The 20,455-nt window shown below is 39.9% G+C and overlaps 2 protein-coding genes across 2 annotated transcripts in view; both read right to left on the bottom strand.

Moving 5' to 3' along the window:
- The window catches only part of LOC116400399 (mucin-2-like), a 26,973-nt gene extending 15,357 nt beyond the window's left edge, over positions 1-11,616 (bottom strand). The window contains exons 1-18 of the mRNA XM_031878210.1: positions 11,533-11,616; positions 11,214-11,378; positions 10,955-11,049; positions 10,741-10,867; positions 10,286-10,538; positions 9,052-9,101; positions 8,763-8,872; positions 7,553-7,704; positions 7,267-7,405; positions 6,369-6,479; positions 5,591-5,767; positions 4,703-4,942; positions 4,205-4,361; positions 3,927-4,055; positions 2,505-2,652; positions 733-776; positions 403-606; positions 3-218 (exon numbers count right to left, since the gene is read on the bottom strand). Coding sequence (XP_031734070.1) covers positions 3-218; positions 403-606; positions 733-776; positions 2,505-2,652; positions 3,927-4,055; positions 4,205-4,361; positions 4,703-4,942; positions 5,591-5,767; positions 6,369-6,479; positions 7,267-7,405; positions 7,553-7,704; positions 8,763-8,872; positions 9,052-9,101; positions 10,286-10,538; positions 10,741-10,867; positions 10,955-11,049; positions 11,214-11,378; positions 11,533-11,602 — 2,587 coding nt within the window. The 5' untranslated portion in view covers positions 11,603-11,616. The remainder of the gene's footprint in view (positions 1-2; positions 219-402; positions 607-732; positions 777-2,504; positions 2,653-3,926; positions 4,056-4,204; positions 4,362-4,702; positions 4,943-5,590; positions 5,768-6,368; positions 6,480-7,266; positions 7,406-7,552; positions 7,705-8,762; positions 8,873-9,051; positions 9,102-10,285; positions 10,539-10,740; positions 10,868-10,954; positions 11,050-11,213; positions 11,379-11,532) is intronic.
- Positions 11,617-13,923: 2,307 nt separating this feature from the next.
- Positions 13,924-19,998, bottom strand: LOC116400391 (mucin-5AC-like). The gene is made up of 9 exons (XM_031878200.1): positions 19,916-19,998; positions 19,053-19,094; positions 18,705-18,963; positions 16,883-16,997; positions 15,482-15,566; positions 14,922-15,028; positions 14,408-14,618; positions 14,156-14,281; positions 13,924-14,045 (listed from the first exon to the last, which is right to left on the bottom strand). The coding sequence occupies exons 1-9, from the start codon at positions 19,989-19,991 to the stop codon at positions 13,924-13,926; spliced, it is 1,143 nt and encodes a 380-aa protein (XP_031734060.1). The 5' UTR covers positions 19,992-19,998.
- Positions 19,999-20,455: the final 457 nt, after the last annotated feature.

The raw sequence follows: 20,455 nt of genomic DNA, 5'->3' as shown, positions 1-20,455 counted from the left end.
AGGTTTTGATGTTACAACTGTTGTTTCAGGGCTTGTTGTTGTGACACTCGCCACTGAGGTTGTAGTTTCAACAATAGCCGTGGTAGAGGTTGTAACTGGGCCAGTGGTGACTTTTGGTGATGTTGTTGTCCCAGTGCTTCCTGTAGTTTTTTCTAATGTCGTCGTTTCTGAAAGTTTGGCTGTGGATCCCAATGTGGTTCTTGATTGTGATGTAGTAACTGTGGTAAAATCAGACATTTTGTGAACAGTGTAAAATTTGTAAATTTGAAAGAAATCCATACACATTTCTTTCTCACATTCTCAAGTACCTTTAATTTTTGTTATAAATTATTAAAGTGCTTTTTTATCAGTTATCAAAAATCTGAAAGCAAGAATACTTTTTTTTTTCATATATTTTGTTACCTGAAGTTGTCTTTTCAACCGTGCTGAATGTAAAGGGAGTAGTTGTAGGGCCAGCTGTGGTGGAAGAAATGCACAGGTACATGCTCCTGGTTACGGTCCCATTGGCCCCACATTTAGCTGTGATGCAGTTCCCCAGGCCATCCGTTGTGTTGTAGATGGTTTCCCCATATTTGTAGGTTTTTCCATTAATATAGCATGAGCAAGCTGCAGATCAAGAGGATCACATTTTCAATTCTTCAAAAAGTCTGTGTGTGTATATGTGTGTGTTTGTGTGTTTATACACATAAACAAATAATTTGCTATAAAAAGTCAGTGTGTACATATACTTACAGTTCACATCGTAGCTGCACGATATTCCAGAGACAGTACAGGAGCTTTGAAATAAAAGTAAAAGGTAGTCATATCTTTGACCTTCAGCATTATTTGAGCAACCAGAATTATATTTCATGATGTAAAGCAAATCTTACTCAGAGGTAGGGAATGTTTGATTTTCATTAGCATTCAATTGACAGAGCAATATGTCTGTAGAGGAGCTGATCAGAAAACAGTGAGGACTATAAGGGGACTCTAATACAAAACTCTCGTTACACATAGACTCCAAATGTACTGAAAGCTGAAGATGAGGCAACTGTCCCAACAACTTTAAAACGTTGCATCTGATCATTTACATCACACGGTACCCTTGCTCTTCTTCTTTCTCTCCTCTGTTCACCAAGAACACTCATGCACCCTTTGCTGTCACTAACTTCCACTTGTGGAATGGTTATAGTTCTTTTTTCCCTCTTCCTGTTCATATTACCAACAGACTGTACCCTAAATTCCCTTATCCAGGTATTTAGATTACAAAACACCCCTCCTCTCTTCTGGAGTCCAACTCTTAACCCCTAATATATAAATGAAAAAGCTAAATTCAGTCTGGAAGACACTACCTATATCTCCCTATTCGGAAGAGTGAACCTCAATTAAGATCTTCCTGCCTTAATTATTCTATCTAATTTAAAAAAAAGAATGTTTTCAAAACCGTTTTTCTTTAGGGATTAGACTCAATTATGACTTATTACAAGGCTAAAAAAACAAGTTAAAAATATCTTTACAAATCCAAATTTAAAGGAGGCATAACTCCTCCAAATGTTGTCCTATACAACTGGGCCTCTGCTGTTAAGTCCTTTGCTTTCTGGCTAGACACCTCGATCTTGCCACCTAACTGGTTAAAAATAGAACAGGAATCAAATATAGATAAAACATGGAGAGACTCAGGGATGGGTATTGTCAAAGATGTTGCTGAGGATATGTTGCTGGTACAGGTGCATTTTTTCCTGATACTTGCAAATTATAGATTACAAACATAAGTATATAATAGGATTTGAGGTTGAAAGACAATAAACATTCAACACTTGTTTAACAACGTCACAATATAAATACAATTACATCTCCTACCCCGATAACAAATAAAGTGTTTTTGTTTGGAATATGTATAATAAGCATATCATTTAGTTATCACTACTGAGAATTTAACAACCATAAAAAAAGAAGAAAAAAACATGACGTAGATAGGTTTGCAGTTTTCAAGGTGTATATTTCAAATTGCATCTCTTACACACATGAAAATAAAGTTATGAACACCGGCTGAATATCTATGACCAGAATCATTATAACTGTGTTATAACTGCTACTGTGTAAAGGGAATACTGCTGCTAACAATAACCTGATTTGTTTAAAGTGTTTGCAAAGCAAATGTTATTGCACTTTTGTTCATATAGCAGTACTTTTAAAATAAAAGTGGGCAATACACTTCTGAATTCATTATTGAATTTTGTGCATAACAATGCGATTAATCGCGATTAAAAATTGTAATCTTGGCCCAGCACTACAAATAACCTAATCTTTTTGGACTGTGGAAGGAAGCCAAAGAACTTGGCAGAAAGCCCACACTGACAGGGGGAGAACATGCAAACTCCACACAGGGCCCATGTCTGGCTGCTCATGTCCTTGTTGAAATGAGACAATGGCCTCTGGCACATGCATTTGCAATTGGTCTGTCAATATGCCCTATGCTGAACGTAAGGATGTAATCATTCATGAATTTTCTGTTTGAGACATACCAAGTGTAGCAGTTGTCCGATGGAACCTTGTTTCCGATGCTGTAATGGGTGCCTTTGCCATCATAGCAGCCACATTGGTTCCAGGCAATGCACTTCATGCTGTCTTCATCAAAGTAGGGCTGGGTTGGAGGACACTGTGGATAGCAGCCTGCAACACCATTTTAACAAATAGATTAACCTCAGCAGAAATACAAATAGAGCTAAATGCTTTTACCCAAAGCACTTGACAATTTGCCACCCATTCAAGCATGCATACACAATCACACACTCACAAACTGATGGGTCACTGATTGACCCTGTGATCAGTACAACTCCTCTTCCTCCTGAGCCACAGACACCCATTCAAATCAAAGACTTTGTTGGATTTCAGAGACACAGCTCCTATTCTTAGGATGCAATGTTTAGTTTGGAGTAGTAATTGTTAAGTGTAATTGTCCTCCACAGCACATTTGTATGCAGACTAACAGTCAATGGACTGCATTCATGTAGTGCTTTTTTAGTCTTAGCAACCACTCAAAGCGCTTCACAACACAAGCCAGCATTCACCCATTCAAACATCCATTCATACACAGTAGTGTTGCAGTTCTCGTGACGAGTCTCCAGACTCATTTTTAAAGGTCTCTGTCTCGTCTCGTCTTTCTTGGTCTCTGGATTTTATTTATTATTAAGACCAGTCAAGACAACAACTGCAGGGATATTATGAAGATATCTTCATTGGTTTTCTGTGGGTGTTTATATGGGAATGTGGATCTTTCAGATCAAATTGAGGAGTGCCTGTGGTCACTCACACTGGTCTGGTCTTGACTCGGTCTCAACCCCTAAAAATCTTGGTCTTGGTCTTGTCTCTATCTCAAAACAGTCTGGTCCTGGTCATGACTTGGTCTTGGTTTAGATGGTCTTGACTACAACAGTGATACTTGCTGCTGCCATACAAGGTGCTACTTGCTCAACAGGAGGGATGCCCACTCCCACACACTGATGGCACAGCCATCCGGAGACATATTTTATTGTTATTATTATTATTATTATGATTATTATTATAATAATATTATTTTTTTCCTGTTTTCCTCATGAGTTAGCTGCATATTGTACATGTTGGTGATTATTTTAAATGATTTAAAATCAGGGATTACCATCACTTACATTTACTTTGATCATTGGCTTTAAGGGGAAACTCCTGACACAGAAATAAGTCACTTAAATGCTTATTCTCACAACTGCAAGACAGATTCATGAAGCTGCAAAACAAACTAACCCAAAGGAATGAAAGGTTAGCATATTATCCCTGACATGTTGGTCTAAATCACAAAACAATTGTAATAATAATAATAGCCATCAAATCAGTCTGTTGACCTGAGTTGAACTCTATGACAGAAACCTATATTCAAGAAGATGACATGTTAAAAGATCTGTCCAATGTACCTTCCAGGGCAGTGATGAGGCTGGAACAGTTTCCTGATGGATTCCTACATGTCTTCATGCAGTCAACTCCACAAGGCTTGTAGTGCCATTCACATTCACCAGGGTTGTTATAATAGTCGCAGAAAATAGCTGCAAGAGACAAAATAAGTATGTCTTAGCTGTTGATAATAAAGTCAGGGTATCCAACACATTTTTATCTTTTGGCTAAAGATACAATTTCTTACAAATTATAACTCCTGTAGCTCAGAATTTCTTTGTGAGATTGTGACCAAACTTACGGCACAGCTTTGGAGTTCTCCATTTAACACAGGCCCCAGCTTCATTACAAGCTTTGGCATAGGTAGCCACAGCAGTACAGAGACACTCACAGTCCCCACCGGTGTCACAAGCACAAGAGTCTCTCACGCAAGAGTCATAGTATGGACCAGGGTCAACCTTGAACACACAATCATGTACTGTTTACTAGAAAAATAAAGGTTAAGGGAAACAAACATGTTCTAGTAGTAGTATCAACTGTGGCATTGTAATCACACAGGCTGTATTATTGGTGCTGATATAAATATTACAGGCTGATAAGCAGTTTTTAAGATATCTTGCTTTAGACCATTGTTTTGATTAAAGGGATGGATGGACAGACCAACTGATCAACACAAAAAGCAATGAGCACTTAGTGCTCAATTCTGTTCATTTCATTTCACATACCATGGCAGTTAAAGTGACAATGTTTGTGTATGGGCATACATTTGTGCTGAGTATGATGCTATCACCATAGTTACCTGTGAATGACAGCTCTGGAAGGTGACACTGGTGATGATGCTACACTGTTTCTGGGACCAGGCTGCCCGGTAGCGGTTCGAGGAACAGGGATCAGTGAGCAGTTCGGCATTTGGGCAGCTGGATGAAACCTTCCAACTGTTGCCAAATTCCAGAACGTCTGTCACTGTCTCCTGAGAGCGTGTGGTGAATTCATTCTTACTGTTGCCGTCGTAGTTTCCACACAGACCACAGACTTGACCCTAAGAGGGAGGAACCCAATGGCAGAGTTTACTGATATGATAGGGCTGATACAGAGTAAGGCTGTTTGTTGCCACTGAAAGATCCTTCAGCCCTCAAGCCCCAGAGAAACATCAAAACAACCACAATCATAGTTCAGACTAAATGACCAGGCACATATAAGTCTAGTATTCACTCTCCTAGCTCTGTTTGGTCTGTGCCAGCTCCTGAGGGAAACATCCTGTTCTGAAGCTAGATGCAAACCGCTTGCACTAACTCTCTCTGGGTTGATGAGAGCAGTGCCAAAGCAATCAGCTACAAGAGGCTCAAAAGCGCAGTCGGGTTGCTGATGCTTGAGTTGGCTGATAATTCTTTGTGAGTTAAGCACTATGAGCAACACCTTTTACATTACAGTTATTTTACTCAATGTTCATCAACGTGTGAATCAAATATTGATTAATGCAAGTTTCTGTATGGAACAAAATGTCCTGATGTGTCTGTGAAGATGCTCACGGTGTATCATGACAAAGAGCAACAATGAATGAAGCGCCCTAACCAATATGATTTGTGCAAAAGCCAGTTGGCTTTTGCACAAATCATATCATTGAAATCATTGAAATCATGACATCATGAAATCATGTCAGTCAAGACATGCAGACATGATTGTTTACCTGGAACTGCGGAGCAAGTTTAATGAAAAGACTGGTTCTCTGGTCCCACATGAGCACAAGACCCGGCTTGATCATCACCACCAGGTAAATACCCATCTTAAGTATCTGAGCAGGGAGCACCTGGCCACTGCCCTTTACCATTTGGAAGGTCCCATCTTTAAGTTGGTATTCATTATCCTGTGGGCATCAACATCAAGTAAACAAGTATTACTGCACCAGCTAAGGTAACAGGTAATCAGTTACTCAGTAAATCATGTCGAGGTTTCTTTCTCTAGTTATCACCTGAAGAGTTGCATGCTATTCTGTGAAAAGGAACTTGGTTCCCAAATAAATGGAAAGCAATTGCATCATTCTTTTCCAAGGAACAGATACAATTTGACTGCAGGTCAAAAGAAAAGCCACATTTTATTGTCATTGGAGGGGAATGTTTGCACAGGCTGCATGCGTCCAGGATATAAAGTGTGGGCATCAGCATCATAGCATTACCGCGGGATGAAATTCTATCATCTTTAGTTTTAAAGTGAGCTTTATGCCTCCAACTATGTTGGAAAATAAAGTTAAATATCAGTATAGTTTCAATCTATGTTGCTTGTTCACCCACTTGATAATTCATTTTAATGCTGACTTATCAAAGGCATTATAAGGCTTATCAATCATAAAAGAATGGTTGGTCCCAGTCTTAATAATCCTTGCCAAACCTCAACATTTATATTAGTCTGACATTCTGATCTATTGTTTGGGGCAGAACATGTGCACAGTGTACTTGTGTTGTATTTACCCCCAGGAAGATCTGGATGGTCTTGGAGCATGTAGCTCCTGTGGTCCCACATGGAACATTCTCAGTGATAATCCTGAAGCTTCCATTGCTCTGACTGGTGCCACAGTAGTCCTGAGTAAGGAATAGACACAAATAGAGACAAATCAAACCCCATTACCACTTACTGCTCTGCAATTTTCCTTCAATAGTCATTCAATGTATTTACATTCAGTAAATATCTCTCTAAATAGTCGTTTTTATTGGTGGTGGTGGGCTCCACTGTTCCCGTGCTGGATTCAGATTGCCTACCGAAGCCTAAGGGGCAATTTTATCTCCCTGATATCCGCCTTACTGTTTACTGTTCATTGTTCTTCAGCTGTATTAGAGCTGGATTAAGTTACTGCTAATTTCCTGCTGCTGCTGCTTATTTTGTGTTCAACAGACTGGGTATAGCTTTTATTATGGAGCAGCCACAGGAAATGCAATGTATGTGTCACCATGATCACTCACCCAAAATGTTTCTCCAAAACAAGACAAGGGTCACTTCTGATATCTTTTTGTCAGTGGATGATTTTAAATCTTTGCAGAGGAGTAAGGGAACAAGACAGAGCAGCCACAGTCAGCTGTTGTATGAAGAGCTGCAGAAGACAGGCTGCACACCTCCAACTCCTCAGCAAGGTATGCAACTTTAAGTGTCCTGCTGTCGTGTGAAAAGCTACTCAAGCTGTGTGCAGCATGGAATCAAATAATGGTTGTCCATGTTGTGATCGCAGAAAGCAGATTTTTACTGTAAACAGATACATAAGCGACTCCTCTCTTGTTTTTCTGACAACATAGCTGCAAAAAAGCCCCACATTTTCTGTTCCCATTGAAACCAAAGGAAAGGAAACACTTTAAGGATTATAATCTTATTCCTTACCTGAAGGAGTGTGTATTCACAGTCTCCGCTGAAGTCAAACCTCTTATCATCAAATGTGATGTAGTGACCATCGCCATAGATCCCACAAACTGCATTACACACATTGGTGGTACATGTGAACTTCCTTCCACTGCAGTAGCTGAGGAGACACACAACAGACACAAACTTTCAATCTTGTGTTGATTAGGGTTAGGGTTACACAAACCAATACTGTATTGGTATGTGTGTGTGTGTGTGTGTGTGTGTGTGTGTGTGTGTGTGTGTGTGTGCAAAGCGCTGTACAAACCAGGTGTTGCAGTCCACAGTCAGTGTCTCCCCCGGCTGATATGCGTTTCCATTGTGCAGACACGGACAGCTGGTCTCGTTGATACAGCCTCCTGCTCCATCTGACACCAGGCCATCAGGGCACATGCAGCCACATATACAGCCTGTACTGATCTGAACCCACCAAAGTGGAGGGTGAAAACAGATTGTGAAACCCAACAGCACCTATGCATGTATGTGTATTTTCTCATTTTACCTATATTTTACCAAGAAGTCCCATGAGATAAAGATCTCTTTCATAACAGAGACCTGGCCAAGTGAGCAGCCATACAAAATCACAACACAATATGAAATACAACATGAATAAAACAAAACAGCTGTTTTACACAGAAGCCTCTCAATAGAAACAACCACATGCCTCTATCAGCACATTCTTTATGATGCCCTTGAATTCATCAATGGTTATGAATCTTTCTCATTATAAATCTTTTTGGAAATTATTCGATGCCCAAGGTGCATAGTATGAAAATGTTTTCCCCGGATTTGTCAGAACACATAATGAATTAAAAGGCAAGATCTTGGAGGAGCGAGGCTGGTAACTACTTGAGCTAAAACAGAGAACGTAAACTGGACGTTAATCTAGTATCATTTTATAAATTAAAATACGCCAATACTGTCGTCTGCAAGTGGTCACTGATGTCCAACCCACCAAATCATAAAGAATGCAATGGGTGAGTATGGGACTTTGTGTTTGTAATGAAAGGCAGAGATGCATGGCACACTGAATCTAAACTCATTCTTAGGAGGCTGCATGCATACACAATATGTCACCGTTTTCAATCACAGACCAAAATGTAGCTTCCACAAGTTATTTCTTGGCATTGAAAAAAAAGAAAATATATTTCTAAAATAAAAGCAAATCCTTACTTTATGATAATAAAAGCTTGTCGATCCATATAGCCAAGTAATTATAAGAGGGGCACCCTTTCAATAATACTATCGGATGTGACAATGCTAAAATCATCAAGCGGGTAGAGAGCTTTTGAGAAGACCAATTGAAACCAATTTTAAAGTGAAATGCAGCCTGAAGCTCGTCCTGCACTATGGAGGGAGCATGCGTATAAATGACATCAGCATAAACGTGTATGTTTTGCTTGAATGTCCTTACCCAGATGTGTGTGTGTGTGTGTGTGTGTGTGTGTGTGTGTGTGTGTGTGCTATGCTGTACTTACACAAGCCATGTCCAGAGTGCTGCAGCTCTTCTGACACTCAGTCCCAGTGGTCCCAGGTTGAACAGTGGAGCAGTCAAAGTAAACCATGGGGGAACGGCATGATGGTGACGCTGGGTAATAAATAACAAATTCAGGATAAAGAGTATGAGTGAATATCTCATTTGCATAATTCCATCCACCATTCCCTGTATTTTGGCAGGAACAATTTTCTCTTTCAGCACAAAAGCATTCAAACCACTTGTTTTTTAGAATTACAGGGATTTGAGTTTGTCCATATGTGGAAACCTACATTGTAGCTGTGTTGCTCCGGAGCAGCGGAGAGCTCCTTGTCGGCAGACACTGTGAGAACAGTAAGTACGATTTATTTATAAAGCGCTTTTTACAGACACAAGTCACAAAGTGCTTAACAGGGCAGAATTACAAACATAAAAAACACAATGTGACCATACGGCCAATAATTTACATACACACAGAAAGTACAACATTAAAACATGGTTTAAAAGCAGGCTTAGGACATGAGTTTTCAGTCTAAACAGGTGTGTCTTGAGCTGATTCTGGAATGAATTCACAGAATCTGAGAAGCGTAGAGGTGCAGGCAGAGCATTCCACAACCTCGGTGCAAACGCTCGGTCACCACGGGTCTTAAGGCGAGTGCGTGGGACAGACAGATAATGTAACATGTTTGACCTGAGAGTGCGGGCGGGTGAATAAGGGTGAAGTAATTCAGTCACATATGTTGGAGTCTGACCGTGTAGTGCTCTGTAAGAGAGAGTGATAATTTTAAAGTGGATCCTAAATGCTACAGGGAGCCAGTGGAGAGATCGGAGTATGGGGGTGATGTGAGACCGTCGATTTGTCCTAGTGAGTAATCTGGCGGCAGCATTTTGGATTCCCTGCAAACGGTTAAGAGCAGACTGTGATGATGCAGACTGGCTACAATGTCCTCTAGCTTGCCCTTTGACTGTCCCCCTTTTGTTTAACCGTCAGCATTCCCCTTCAAGATGAATTATAATATCTATGGTGATCCTCTGACTTTACATCTAGCTCCATCATCAGGTCAACATTTCAATGTGTCCAATACTTTGGTTTATGACCAAAGACCTGCAACATTAACGACATCCGCAGCTCAGCTGCACGTTGTGTTTAGTGCAAATTATCAAATTGTAGCATGCTAACATTCTAAATGAGGATGGTGATGGTGAATTACAAGCATGTTGTGTTGTCATTGTGAGCATGTTGCCATCACAAACATTAGCATCTCAAAATACTTTGACTGAGCTTTTAGCTTCTTTCCACTGCAGTGGTGCTTCCTGAAATAAGGTCCTATTATCTATCTGGTGCACTATGTTCACTTTCCTCCATTTTATCTGAGTGTTTGGATGCACAGTGTAAAATGTATGCCCTGTATTACCCTAACATGGAACATATTCTTGATTTACGACTCACTATGAAGTAAACGGTTGAGTGTTTATTACATGAGCCCATAATGGCCAGCTCTTGGCATCATTACACTCTGTTTTTACCATGTGGAGCCGTCGTTGCTGATAGTCTCTCCAGCAGGAATAATGGTGTCTTTATCGTAGCAGTGACATTTTTCTCTGGGCACACAATTCCCCTCCTCGTCCTTGTAGCTTCCCTCGGCACAGCCACAGCCGTCCACTGTGGGGAGGCTGGTCTGGCAGGAGTAGTCAGGCTGGCTGAGGGAACGGCAGGTACGACTGCAGCAGGTCATGTTGTACTCATACACTGTTTTTGCTGGACATGTACTGAATTTGCCTAGTGGGGAGATAAGATTGGAGTCGTAGCATGAGAGGGTATCTCCTCTATGTATTTCAATTGTTGCAGATATATCAGATGTTGCAAATGGTGCAATTGCACCTGGTCCTATAAACACAGCAATATTTTCATGAAATCTCATGAAACCCATCTTCTCTTTATCACTGCAGTAATACAAAATGCTCCTTGGTGTTTTATTTACCACAGATGGTCGCCCTCCAGCCACTGATGTGGATTCCTGCCGCTGAACAGGCATAGACATAGGAGGAGACCGCAGCGCACATGCAGTCCTCAGTCTTCTCACAGTTACAGCTGTCATACATGCAGTTCTGTGAGGAGACAGTGAGCATGGACACATCATCAGGGGACAATACTTTTGTTTATTTGCCATTGCAGCTTTGTGTGTGCAGACTTACATCATTGTATATTTTGGGGCTAATGAAAGCGTGGCAAGGAGCAAACACTCCCTTAGGATCCGTTAGTTTGGAACACCAGTACTTGGCATAACTCTCTGAGAGACAGAAACATAGAGAGATGAAGCAGTTACATCACATGCCCCAAAGCAGCATGGTTAACTCTAAAATGTGGTTTGGTATAGTTTCATTCATATTGTATGCTTTCCAATGACATGACAAACATTACATCATGTGAAGTGACAAGACTTTGGAGCTGTACCCTTGCTGGTGCTTTGTTGACAGGGGTGTCCAAAAGGTGTTGTGATGTCGGGGCAGCTGGCTCTAGTTTTCCATGAGTTGGCGAACGCTGCTGCGGTGCCCTCCACCAGCCCACTAATCACCCTGAAGTCATCACTCATGATGTTGTTGAAGTTCCCACACAAACCTGTTGGGTGAGGTGATGCACATTTACACGGATATGAAGGTTTAATCATGTGTGAAGTATTACAAACAGAAACACTTTGTACTGAGTATAACTGCTCGGTTATCATTTGTAAATACTGGAGGCTGAAACACTGAAACATAATGTCGAGCCATACCAGAGATAGTTCCTTTGAATGAAGTGTCAGCTGAGATGAAGACCTGCATCATGGGGGACAGCTGGACCATCACTTGAAGGCCCATCTTGAGTTGCATGGCGATGTAGAAGGATGATGGCCTGAAGACACTCACCTCCGCTGCAGCAGTCAGGAAACATCAAAGCCTTAATAACTTGTTGTCTGAGGTATAAATATTCATCTTAAAATCTTTGTATGTTGGATTGTAGCCATCCTCATGTCCATCTTTTTATTTTGATGTTGGGCTGTTCATTTATGTGCATCTACCGCTTCAATACAAATTCATAACTTTTTAATTTAATTGTTTAATAATTTAATTTTTGAATCTTTTTCTTCTGCACTTGAGTCAATTGATTAGGGCTATAATTAATAACTAGGAAATAAGACTGAGGATCTTTTTTGTTTAAAACATTTTTACTTTACATAGCAAGCTGTGTGTCTTCTGTGATGTCATTTGAAGTAACTCACGCGTAAACAGTGGAAGCTGAGAAAGAATGTGGTTCACGTAGACCTGCCCGCCTGCCTGGATTTTAATAACCTGGCAGTTGGAAAGACACATTTTAGATGATATCAACAGGAGTCCAAACGTATTTCAAAATAACAAAATTGCACAAATTTGATATTGTCATCAAAACTATACTATCACAAACACTCCAAACTAATTTCAATGCAAAATATAAAAGTAGTTTCAAGTTTGACATGGATCTGTTCAACAGTGTATATCTGTATGTGTGTGTGTGTGTGTGTGTGTGTAGGTGTGTAGGTGTGTGTGAGTGTGTGTCTGCAGCTGGAGCTTACCACAGAATTGTTGTACAGACTCAGAGTTACAGCTCTGAGGCAGGTCCTTCTGTCACCAAGACCACACTTGACCAGGTCCCCCAGCACAGTGTACAAGAAGCCAGCACTTTGCTGCAACACACATTAGGACTTTAATAATGACTAAAAGGATGACAGCTGGTGACAGTCAAAAAAATGACAGATAATAAACTCATGTTAACAACCATAAACAGGATCTGTTTCAGGACACACTCAGATGTTGTTGATCATTATATAGTGAATAGTTCCATCATAGAGCACATTCATATCATCATATCATGCAGCATGATGATGTGTCTGTCAGCCTCTATGCCGATGGTTTGTCACTCCCCCCATCCTGCTGATGGTACGAGTCCAGTGTGTATGTGCTTGAATGCTGGTCATGATGTGATCTACCTTAGCCAGGACGTAGGAGCAGTCCCCATGGAAGGTGTAGTCTTTTCCATCGAAGGTGTTGATGTGAGCCCCGCCCTCCACAGAGCACATTCCTGGACAGTTTTCCTCCGCACACTTCCACTGTCCACTCTCACACACACTGTCAGCACACACACACACACACACACACACACACACACACACACACACACACACACACACACACACACACACACACACACATGATGTGATCACATCAATTGTTTGCGGTAGCAGTGTAATCAGTGTTGGAAGTTCTTTTGGTAAAACGTAATACATGACACAAATCTAAGTAACTTGACAGCTGATATTGTAAAAATGACATTTCTACATTGATTGATAATGCTTTCAATAAAACTTGTGAAAATGTATCAAGTGTTTCATTATTTGTGTTTAAACTGGTGTATGCAGCAGGGAGGAAGTCCAATAGGCAGGTTATACTGGATGTAATATATTAAACTTAGATGCGTTCATAATAATAATAATAATTAATAGCATACTCGGTTAACAATCTATTGCATGTTTGAAACATGTTTCATGCAAACCTTAGAGAGGAGGACCATTGGTTAAACTGTCTCACTGAAGGTAAATAATACCTTTTTCAACATTAACAACACATGAGGAGACTTATGTCACAGGAAATATTACAATGAGCCATCATGTACCCATAAATAATCATTATTTCAACCCTGTGTATTCAAGGTGAATACATTTAACTGCAATTTATTTTTAAATAGTTCAACAAATAGAAAGAAAACAAACGGACAACATTTATCTGAGGGTCAGAGGCCACCATTGAACATGATGTTATAAAGCTAAGTTATACATGATGTTATAAAGCTAAGTTATACATGATGTTATAAAGCTATTAATGTGGCACAGAAGCATGTACAACAAGGAGGAATGCACATTAAATGTATCCATGGGGAAATGAGGGACTTTATGTTAAAGTTAACATTCACTGAATTTGTGTAAGTTGGTGAAATTGTGACATATTAATGATTTCAATAAACTCTAAATGTGAGCAGATTGCTATCAATTACTTTAGCTGCACTTTAATGCAAGTGTAAAAAGGGTTGTAGTGTAGTGACATATTTTTTCATTCATTAGCACTTGAAGTTAGCCCATACATGTACAGACTTCTTACCAGGATCTACAGCTTTGAGAGAAGGACTCTCCTGACTTGTACACTGTGTTGTGGTGCAGACAGGGACACTGGTCCACTGCAACACAGCCAGCTTTACTAATGTCATCCAAGACCGTTCCTGAGGAGGAGAGGAGAGATAACAATCAGTGCTGTCATGAGACATGTTCGAGCTTGTGTATTATGCTTGCATATAGCAAATACACTGTAGTGTACAATGTGTGTGGGTACCGGCAGGGCAGTGGCAGCCTTCACTGTAGTGGCTGCGACATGTCTGGCTGGCCTGAGGGGTGGAGCAGCTGTCAGCACATGAACTGCTATACTCCATGTACTCCATGTTGTATGGACATTGCATGTCTATGGAGACAAACACTTTAATGTTGATGTACCAGTAACAAGCAAAAACATTGCAACTGTAATTCAGGGCCAGAACATTCAATGAAGTGCATGTAAGTATCCATATTTAGGTGCTAGCACTCTTACAGCAAAATGTGGCATTCCTCCATTGACTGGGCTGGCCACCTGCGTGCACACACTGCCTGGAGTACTCTGAGATGGTTTTGCAGAGGAAAGGGTCGGTGTCTTTGTCTTTGTAGCACATATCAGCCATACAGGCTTTACTGAAGGATTCCACATCCAGAAGGTTCTGGCAACTACTGAATGAAGCTCTGGAGAAGATCTGGTCACAGAATTGCTGAAAAAAAAATTAGTTAGTAGTTAGTTGACAGCTCTTGAACTATCCGATAAAATGAGGTGAGGAAGTTTCATCACAGTTCAAATGTGCTCCAGAGGTAACAGGTCTTTGTGGAAAATTTAAATGTAAACCTGCAGAAACTTTTAACAAGCATTGAAGGCTTTAGAAATAAAATGGTACATTTGACTTTTTGGTGGTTCTTTTCAACCTTGGCAAAGATAAGAAAGTATGGGGCATCTCATCCTTCACATGTGTCTCTTCATGAGATGTGTAATGTTTGGAGTATTATATGTATAGAGTTACCTTATTACCACAGCCCAGGACTGAGTTAAGCACCGGCTCCTCACAGCTCTCTGTTGGATCGTCCACCTTAAAGGTGTCAGCATAGTCTGCAACCGACTGCTCAGCTCCTACAGTGCAGTCAATCACACAACAATGCTCATTGGGATTATTCAGTAAAAGCATGTAATGAAGTTTCTTCCCCTTTTTGAGATTGTTCAACAATTTCAAGTCAAAAAGGGAATATGTTTAAAATGTGTAGTTAGTTAGTGCAGACAGGTTTATCAGTTAAACAAACATTTACACAGAAGTCAGACACAAAAGTGTCTGTAAGTCCCTAATGCATGCAATTTCTGTGATTTACAAATAAATTAATAAATGATGTTAATAAATTGATTACATTTTCATTTTCATATCAAAGTATTCATTCTATGGATCAGTGTAAAAAAAGAAAATCCTAAAATCCACTTTAGTTCTTGAAATATCCAAAGAAACACAGGACGTTTTTGGGCCACTTCCCTCAGATGCTCATTGGCTAATATTAAGGAGTACAAACTGAAAGGGATCTTAAGGAGTACACTTACCGTCTTTCATCAAATCATTGGTTATGCCGTCAAAGTTTCCACAGAGTCCGCATGTCTGGTTCTGGTATTTTTTATCTATTTCAATCTGTGAACACACCCAAACAAACAGTAGTTAGTGGTTAGTTAGTGAACCATGTATCAAATCAGGTTGTTAAGACGTCAACATGTTATTAATGACAATTCAACAGATGTTATTATTTCTATGTAATCCATTTTGGAATTTAAGTAGGTCACACTCATGTGCCTTGTGAGCTCTGCAATGGACCGCCATGTTTGGTTTGGATTGTTATCAGTGAAGCTTTGCTTTTGCAGCTGGTACATGACCTTAGGTTTACTTAAAGAAGCTACATCTACATTGCGGTTTTCACGTTTTGCTTATTTTTATAGCTTGCATATCGGTCACATCCCACAAACTCTCCCAGTGACTCACTGCTGCTATGCAGTCATACCTTGACCAAACTTTGAGGTGAGGCTTCTCCCAATTACCTGAGCCATGGAGGCTACTTTGTTGTAGTGCAGTTTGTCTACGAGGTTTGAACTCAGGCTGGGGCCAAGGAAGAAGAAGTGATGTTAATGGCGAATACCATTCATTAAATGTTTCCTCTTGAACTGTGATTTGTAGAAACATTTCTTTAAACCCTGGAAGTCCAGCTTCTTTGACATAAATTGCCATAATTCTTGAGGACACTAAATTCAGATAACATGCACTCCAGCAACATGGTAGTCATGGCTCCCATATGTCATTCATTTCATCCATCACACAGAGTGCAATAAAGTGCTGCAGTACAGATAACACAAGGCCCTAATGCATTGAAAACAAATGTATTGATTTAATTGCTCAAAGAGCAGACCCTGAGGAGTCGATAACTGCACAATAAATGGATCATCTTAACTCCATATTTACTGTACAGAGGTAGGTATCATTATATCTGACTCTTCTTTTAAATAGAGTGGATTGCTGCTCACCGCTAACTGTATTGCTTACTTTTATTAATGTGTTCTCTTGGTTGTTGAACAAAGTGACTGTGGCTACTAGTTTGATGAGCTCACTGGCTGTTTTCATGTCACCCAAGTGCAACACTATGGCTCTTGCTTTTAATAGCTTTTGGACAACGATGGAGTTCTGCGACAGAGAGGGATCAGTGATAAATGAAATGACGAGATAACATCAGCCTTATCCTTTAAACTTTAAAATGGTTGAGGGCAAAGTGTGTGTTTGTTTGCATGTCATGTATGCACACATAACAAGCATGTTCAGAAACAGGTAGAGTCAGATCCTGCTGAGCTGTTTGAGGCAGGCTCACAATGTGTCCTTTTGTCAGTGTGTTTCAAACTCCATGACCATACAGCTGAGCACAAACAGGACAGACGTGTGTACATATGAGAGGGTGTGCTACATACATCCAGGGAGTCATCCAGGTTCCACATAACTTTTATTCCCTGCTTAGCTTCAACAGTGATACCAGATGTGGTTCCCATCACAGTCACCCCAAATTTGACATGTGGCAGAGACACCCTGCAGCAAACACAGAGAGTCAGTGTGAACATAGGACAGAGAGAAACAGCTGACACAGGAAGTCATATTCTAATGAGACAAAGTAATAACTGTATGTATGTGAAAGTCAAAGAGTCATAAGGCTCATTTGAAGGAATTGAAGATGTCAGTGGCCTATTGCTGCAATCGTCTCAGACAGGCCCAGCCCCCCCAGAGGGATACAGGAGGTCAGAATACAAACATCTTTACAATCTGAATAACTTCCTCTTCCTGCTCTTTTCTGTTGCTGGCAGCATTGTGTTGATTTTTAAAGCTTTGTTCTGATATGTCTGCCTTTAAGGTGTTGATGATCATCAGTAAATGTGAAACAAAACAAACAGCAAACAGCAGTTTGTGATTTAACCCTTTAACATACACCAACTCATTACATCCTTCAAGGTGGGAGTGTGCTTTACTACCATCCACACAGCCGGTGTTTGCACTTTACTTTAACACCGAGTTCAAGTTTGAGAACTGCTGTCTGACCTTCTGTCTTTTTTTATGCTGCCACTGGAAGGCACTGAAACTGTACATTTTCAATCCTTTGAGTGAGATTACATTTTTAGACATCCATGTGACTTAGAGATCCTACTCTTGATGTAAAGAAGCATATTGATAAAATGATTTATACATTAAAATACAACACTGACAACTTAAATACTTTAAAAAGAGACAAAACTGTAATAATTCCTGTAATAACTATAATATTGTCGTATGCCACAGCCTATTGTAACTCATAGTTTATTGATTTATTTCTATTGATTATTGATTACTGATTACAAATTATTAAATATCAGCATCACATAGAAACACTAATATGTAGATCTATTTTCCGTTATGAAATGACGAAATTGTACTCTTTCTAATGTAAGAAAGACAAACAGTATCTATTCATCTGTTTGACTCAGCACCTGGACAGACAATATGTGCCGATGTTTTACACAGTCATTGTATTCAACTGCAGAAGCATCCTTCAGGCTACGAGTACACACAGCTGGGAATCACTGATCTAAATAATGTAACTTCCATGTAAAACAACTCAGGTGATAATCACTTCAGTAAACAGAATCAACCAATAGGATTATAAAGATGATACAAGATTGACAAAGACTGAAGCTGTTCATTAGAATGGATAATATTAATTCAAGACTTTAAAAAAGTAACTGGTGCTTTTTATTTGGGATTGGGATCATTTTTCTACAAGCAAAACGCTTCGTCACCAGAATTATCTGAATGATAAAAATAAATCTCTACATAGTGACTTTTACTAAAGCTGTATCTACGAGTTGGTCAAAGGAACTTTATCTTTGATCTTTTTCTGCTTGGGAAAAGATTCAAGACTCTAAAACACAGTGGAAAGCCTTTAAAGACAACGAAGAGATAATTGGTTGTAAACAGGTGGAAGAATCTTAACTCACGGCCCACTTATTAGCTTTTTTCAAAGCTTTTAATCGTATCTCACAATCATCCTCAGCGAATGGAACCTCCATCCTCTGAAGGCAGACAGAGATGTGGTTGAACGCTAACACTTTATTTGTAAAAAACATCTTTCAACTCATTAATACTGCTCAATGTACTGAATGTAAATATCTGATTAGAGAAAAATTCTCAACATGTAAAACAGAGTCTCGGGGTGTAACATGGAACACAGAGTCTCAGGGATGCATGACTGAACTAGACTGAACTTACGTCTTTTCATCGACGATCACTGAGCTCTTGGAGAGCTCCACCACTGTACCCTCAAACACCATGATGATGTTGCTGATTGTGGTGACCTGGTTGACTGTCTTACGCCTCATCTGGATGTTGAAATCTTCATGGCTGTTTTTACACTGGTAGGCCATGACATGGTTACAACTGGAGGCCAGCTGGAAGAAATCTCCATCAAAGGTCTTCCAGTGATTTTGTCCCCAAGTCGTGCACACTTGGCCGATATGATTTTCATCAGCTACAACAAAAATATGAACATATTAAAACATCTTTTTAACTGACGTGAAGAGTTGAGCAAAAATCTAGTTTGGGAATTTGCACAGTTACCTGAACTCAGGCTCAGTGTCTGTAGAGAAGGAATGATGATTACTGTAGTAAAGAGAAGAAATAATCCATTGTTAATTTAGAAACGATTACTTCATATATCAGATGTTCTGTATCAGCTTGTTCTGACACTACAACAGGGGCATGTCCAGGACACCCCTGAAATCGGATTGGCCGACCCGTTACTCTTGATAAGCCATCTGCCCGGTCAGAGGCGGTACCTTGGTTTGAACCGTTAGACATTATTTTAATAATACTTTTGTTGGCACTTTGTACTGTGACTGTATATTTGATTTTTGTCTAAGATGGTTGTGATTAATAAATATATCTTGGGCTGTGTTGGAAAAGGCAGCTAGTACCCTAACCCAATTGTGTCAATACAATATTTGGTCTATTTAACATTTCAATTTAAATATGGAATGTACAGGAATGTAATAAACGGTAAGATACTGTAATGTTAGTTATGAAAGTCAGTATGAGTCATGGAGACAAATTGTTAAGTTAATGATATTCATACCGCATGAGTCAGTGCCTCACTTAGGCCACCCTAGTCAACAAAGTATTAACGCTACTGTGAGTGGCTTAATCAAACAAAGACGCCATAAACAATGTAATCAAATGCACTATTGTAGACTTATAATAACAATTAGTATTATATTGTTATTATTATTGTTATAAGAAGAATCTTTGGAGTTTCCTATTATAATTTGCAGACAAATATAAAGGTAGAAGTTATCAAAACAAGATGTAAAATATCTCAATTCAAATACATTTCTTTCCTGAATTCTGAAATTCTGCGAACACCAACCAATCATGCTGTATCCAATAAGTGTGAAGCTGTAAGCATTCTTCAGGTTATCACTCACCAGTCTCAGTGAGTGAGCCAACCAGCAGGGTCAGGTAGATGAGCCATGACGTGGATTGAAGTCCCGTGGTCCCCATGTTTGGTTCTGAGGACTGACCGATGAGAGTGCTCACCTGGAAGACAAATCCCTTTTTATAACCAGTAAAGGAGAGAGAGAGAGAGAGAGAGAGAGAGAGAGAGAGAGAGAGAGAGAGAGAGACAGAGAGAGACAGAGAGAGAGAGAGAGAGAGAGAGAGAGAGAAAGAAGAGAGAGAGAGAGACAGAGAGAGAGAGAGAGAAAGAGAGACAGAGAGAAAGAAGAGAGAGAGAGAGAGAGAGAAACCATGTGCACACACATGGTTAAAATGTTTTACTGGTATTTTTGTTTGCTCAGCAAATATCACGTCATCACTTCCATCACTGCGCCGAGTAGCTTGTTCACCCAACATGGTAAATGGACCTACTTGTACTTGTATTGTGCCTTTCTAGTGTTCTGACCACTCAAATTTAGGGTTAAGTGTCTTACCAAGGACACACTATCGAAGCGCTAATCTTTTAACTG

The sequence above is a fragment of the Anarrhichthys ocellatus genome, unplaced genomic scaffold, assembly GCF_004355925.1.
Source record: "Anarrhichthys ocellatus isolate YVR2014 unplaced genomic scaffold, GSC_Weel_1.0 scaffold166, whole genome shotgun sequence".
NCBI lineage: Eukaryota > Metazoa > Chordata > Actinopteri > Perciformes > Anarhichadidae > Anarrhichthys > Anarrhichthys ocellatus.
The sequence above is the reverse complement of the archived record's forward strand: the minus strand, read 5'-3'. Positions and strand labels throughout refer to the sequence as shown.

What these genes read in the sequence shown, in the direction of transcription:
- LOC116400391 (XM_031878200.1), bottom strand. Translation starts at nt 19,991, where the DNA reads ATGGGGACCACGGGACTTCAATCCACGTCATGGCTCATCTACCTGACC. An exon ending in GAGGAATGCCACATTTTGCT is followed by an intron (nt 14,282 to 14,407) that starts GTAAGAGTGCTA and finishes TTGTCTCCATAG; the next exon opens with ACATGCAATGTCCATACAAC. An exon ending in AGGCTGCCACTGCCCTGCCG is followed by an intron (nt 14,046 to 14,155) that starts GTACCCACACAC and finishes TCTCCTCCTCAG; the next exon opens with GAACGGTCTTGGATGACATT.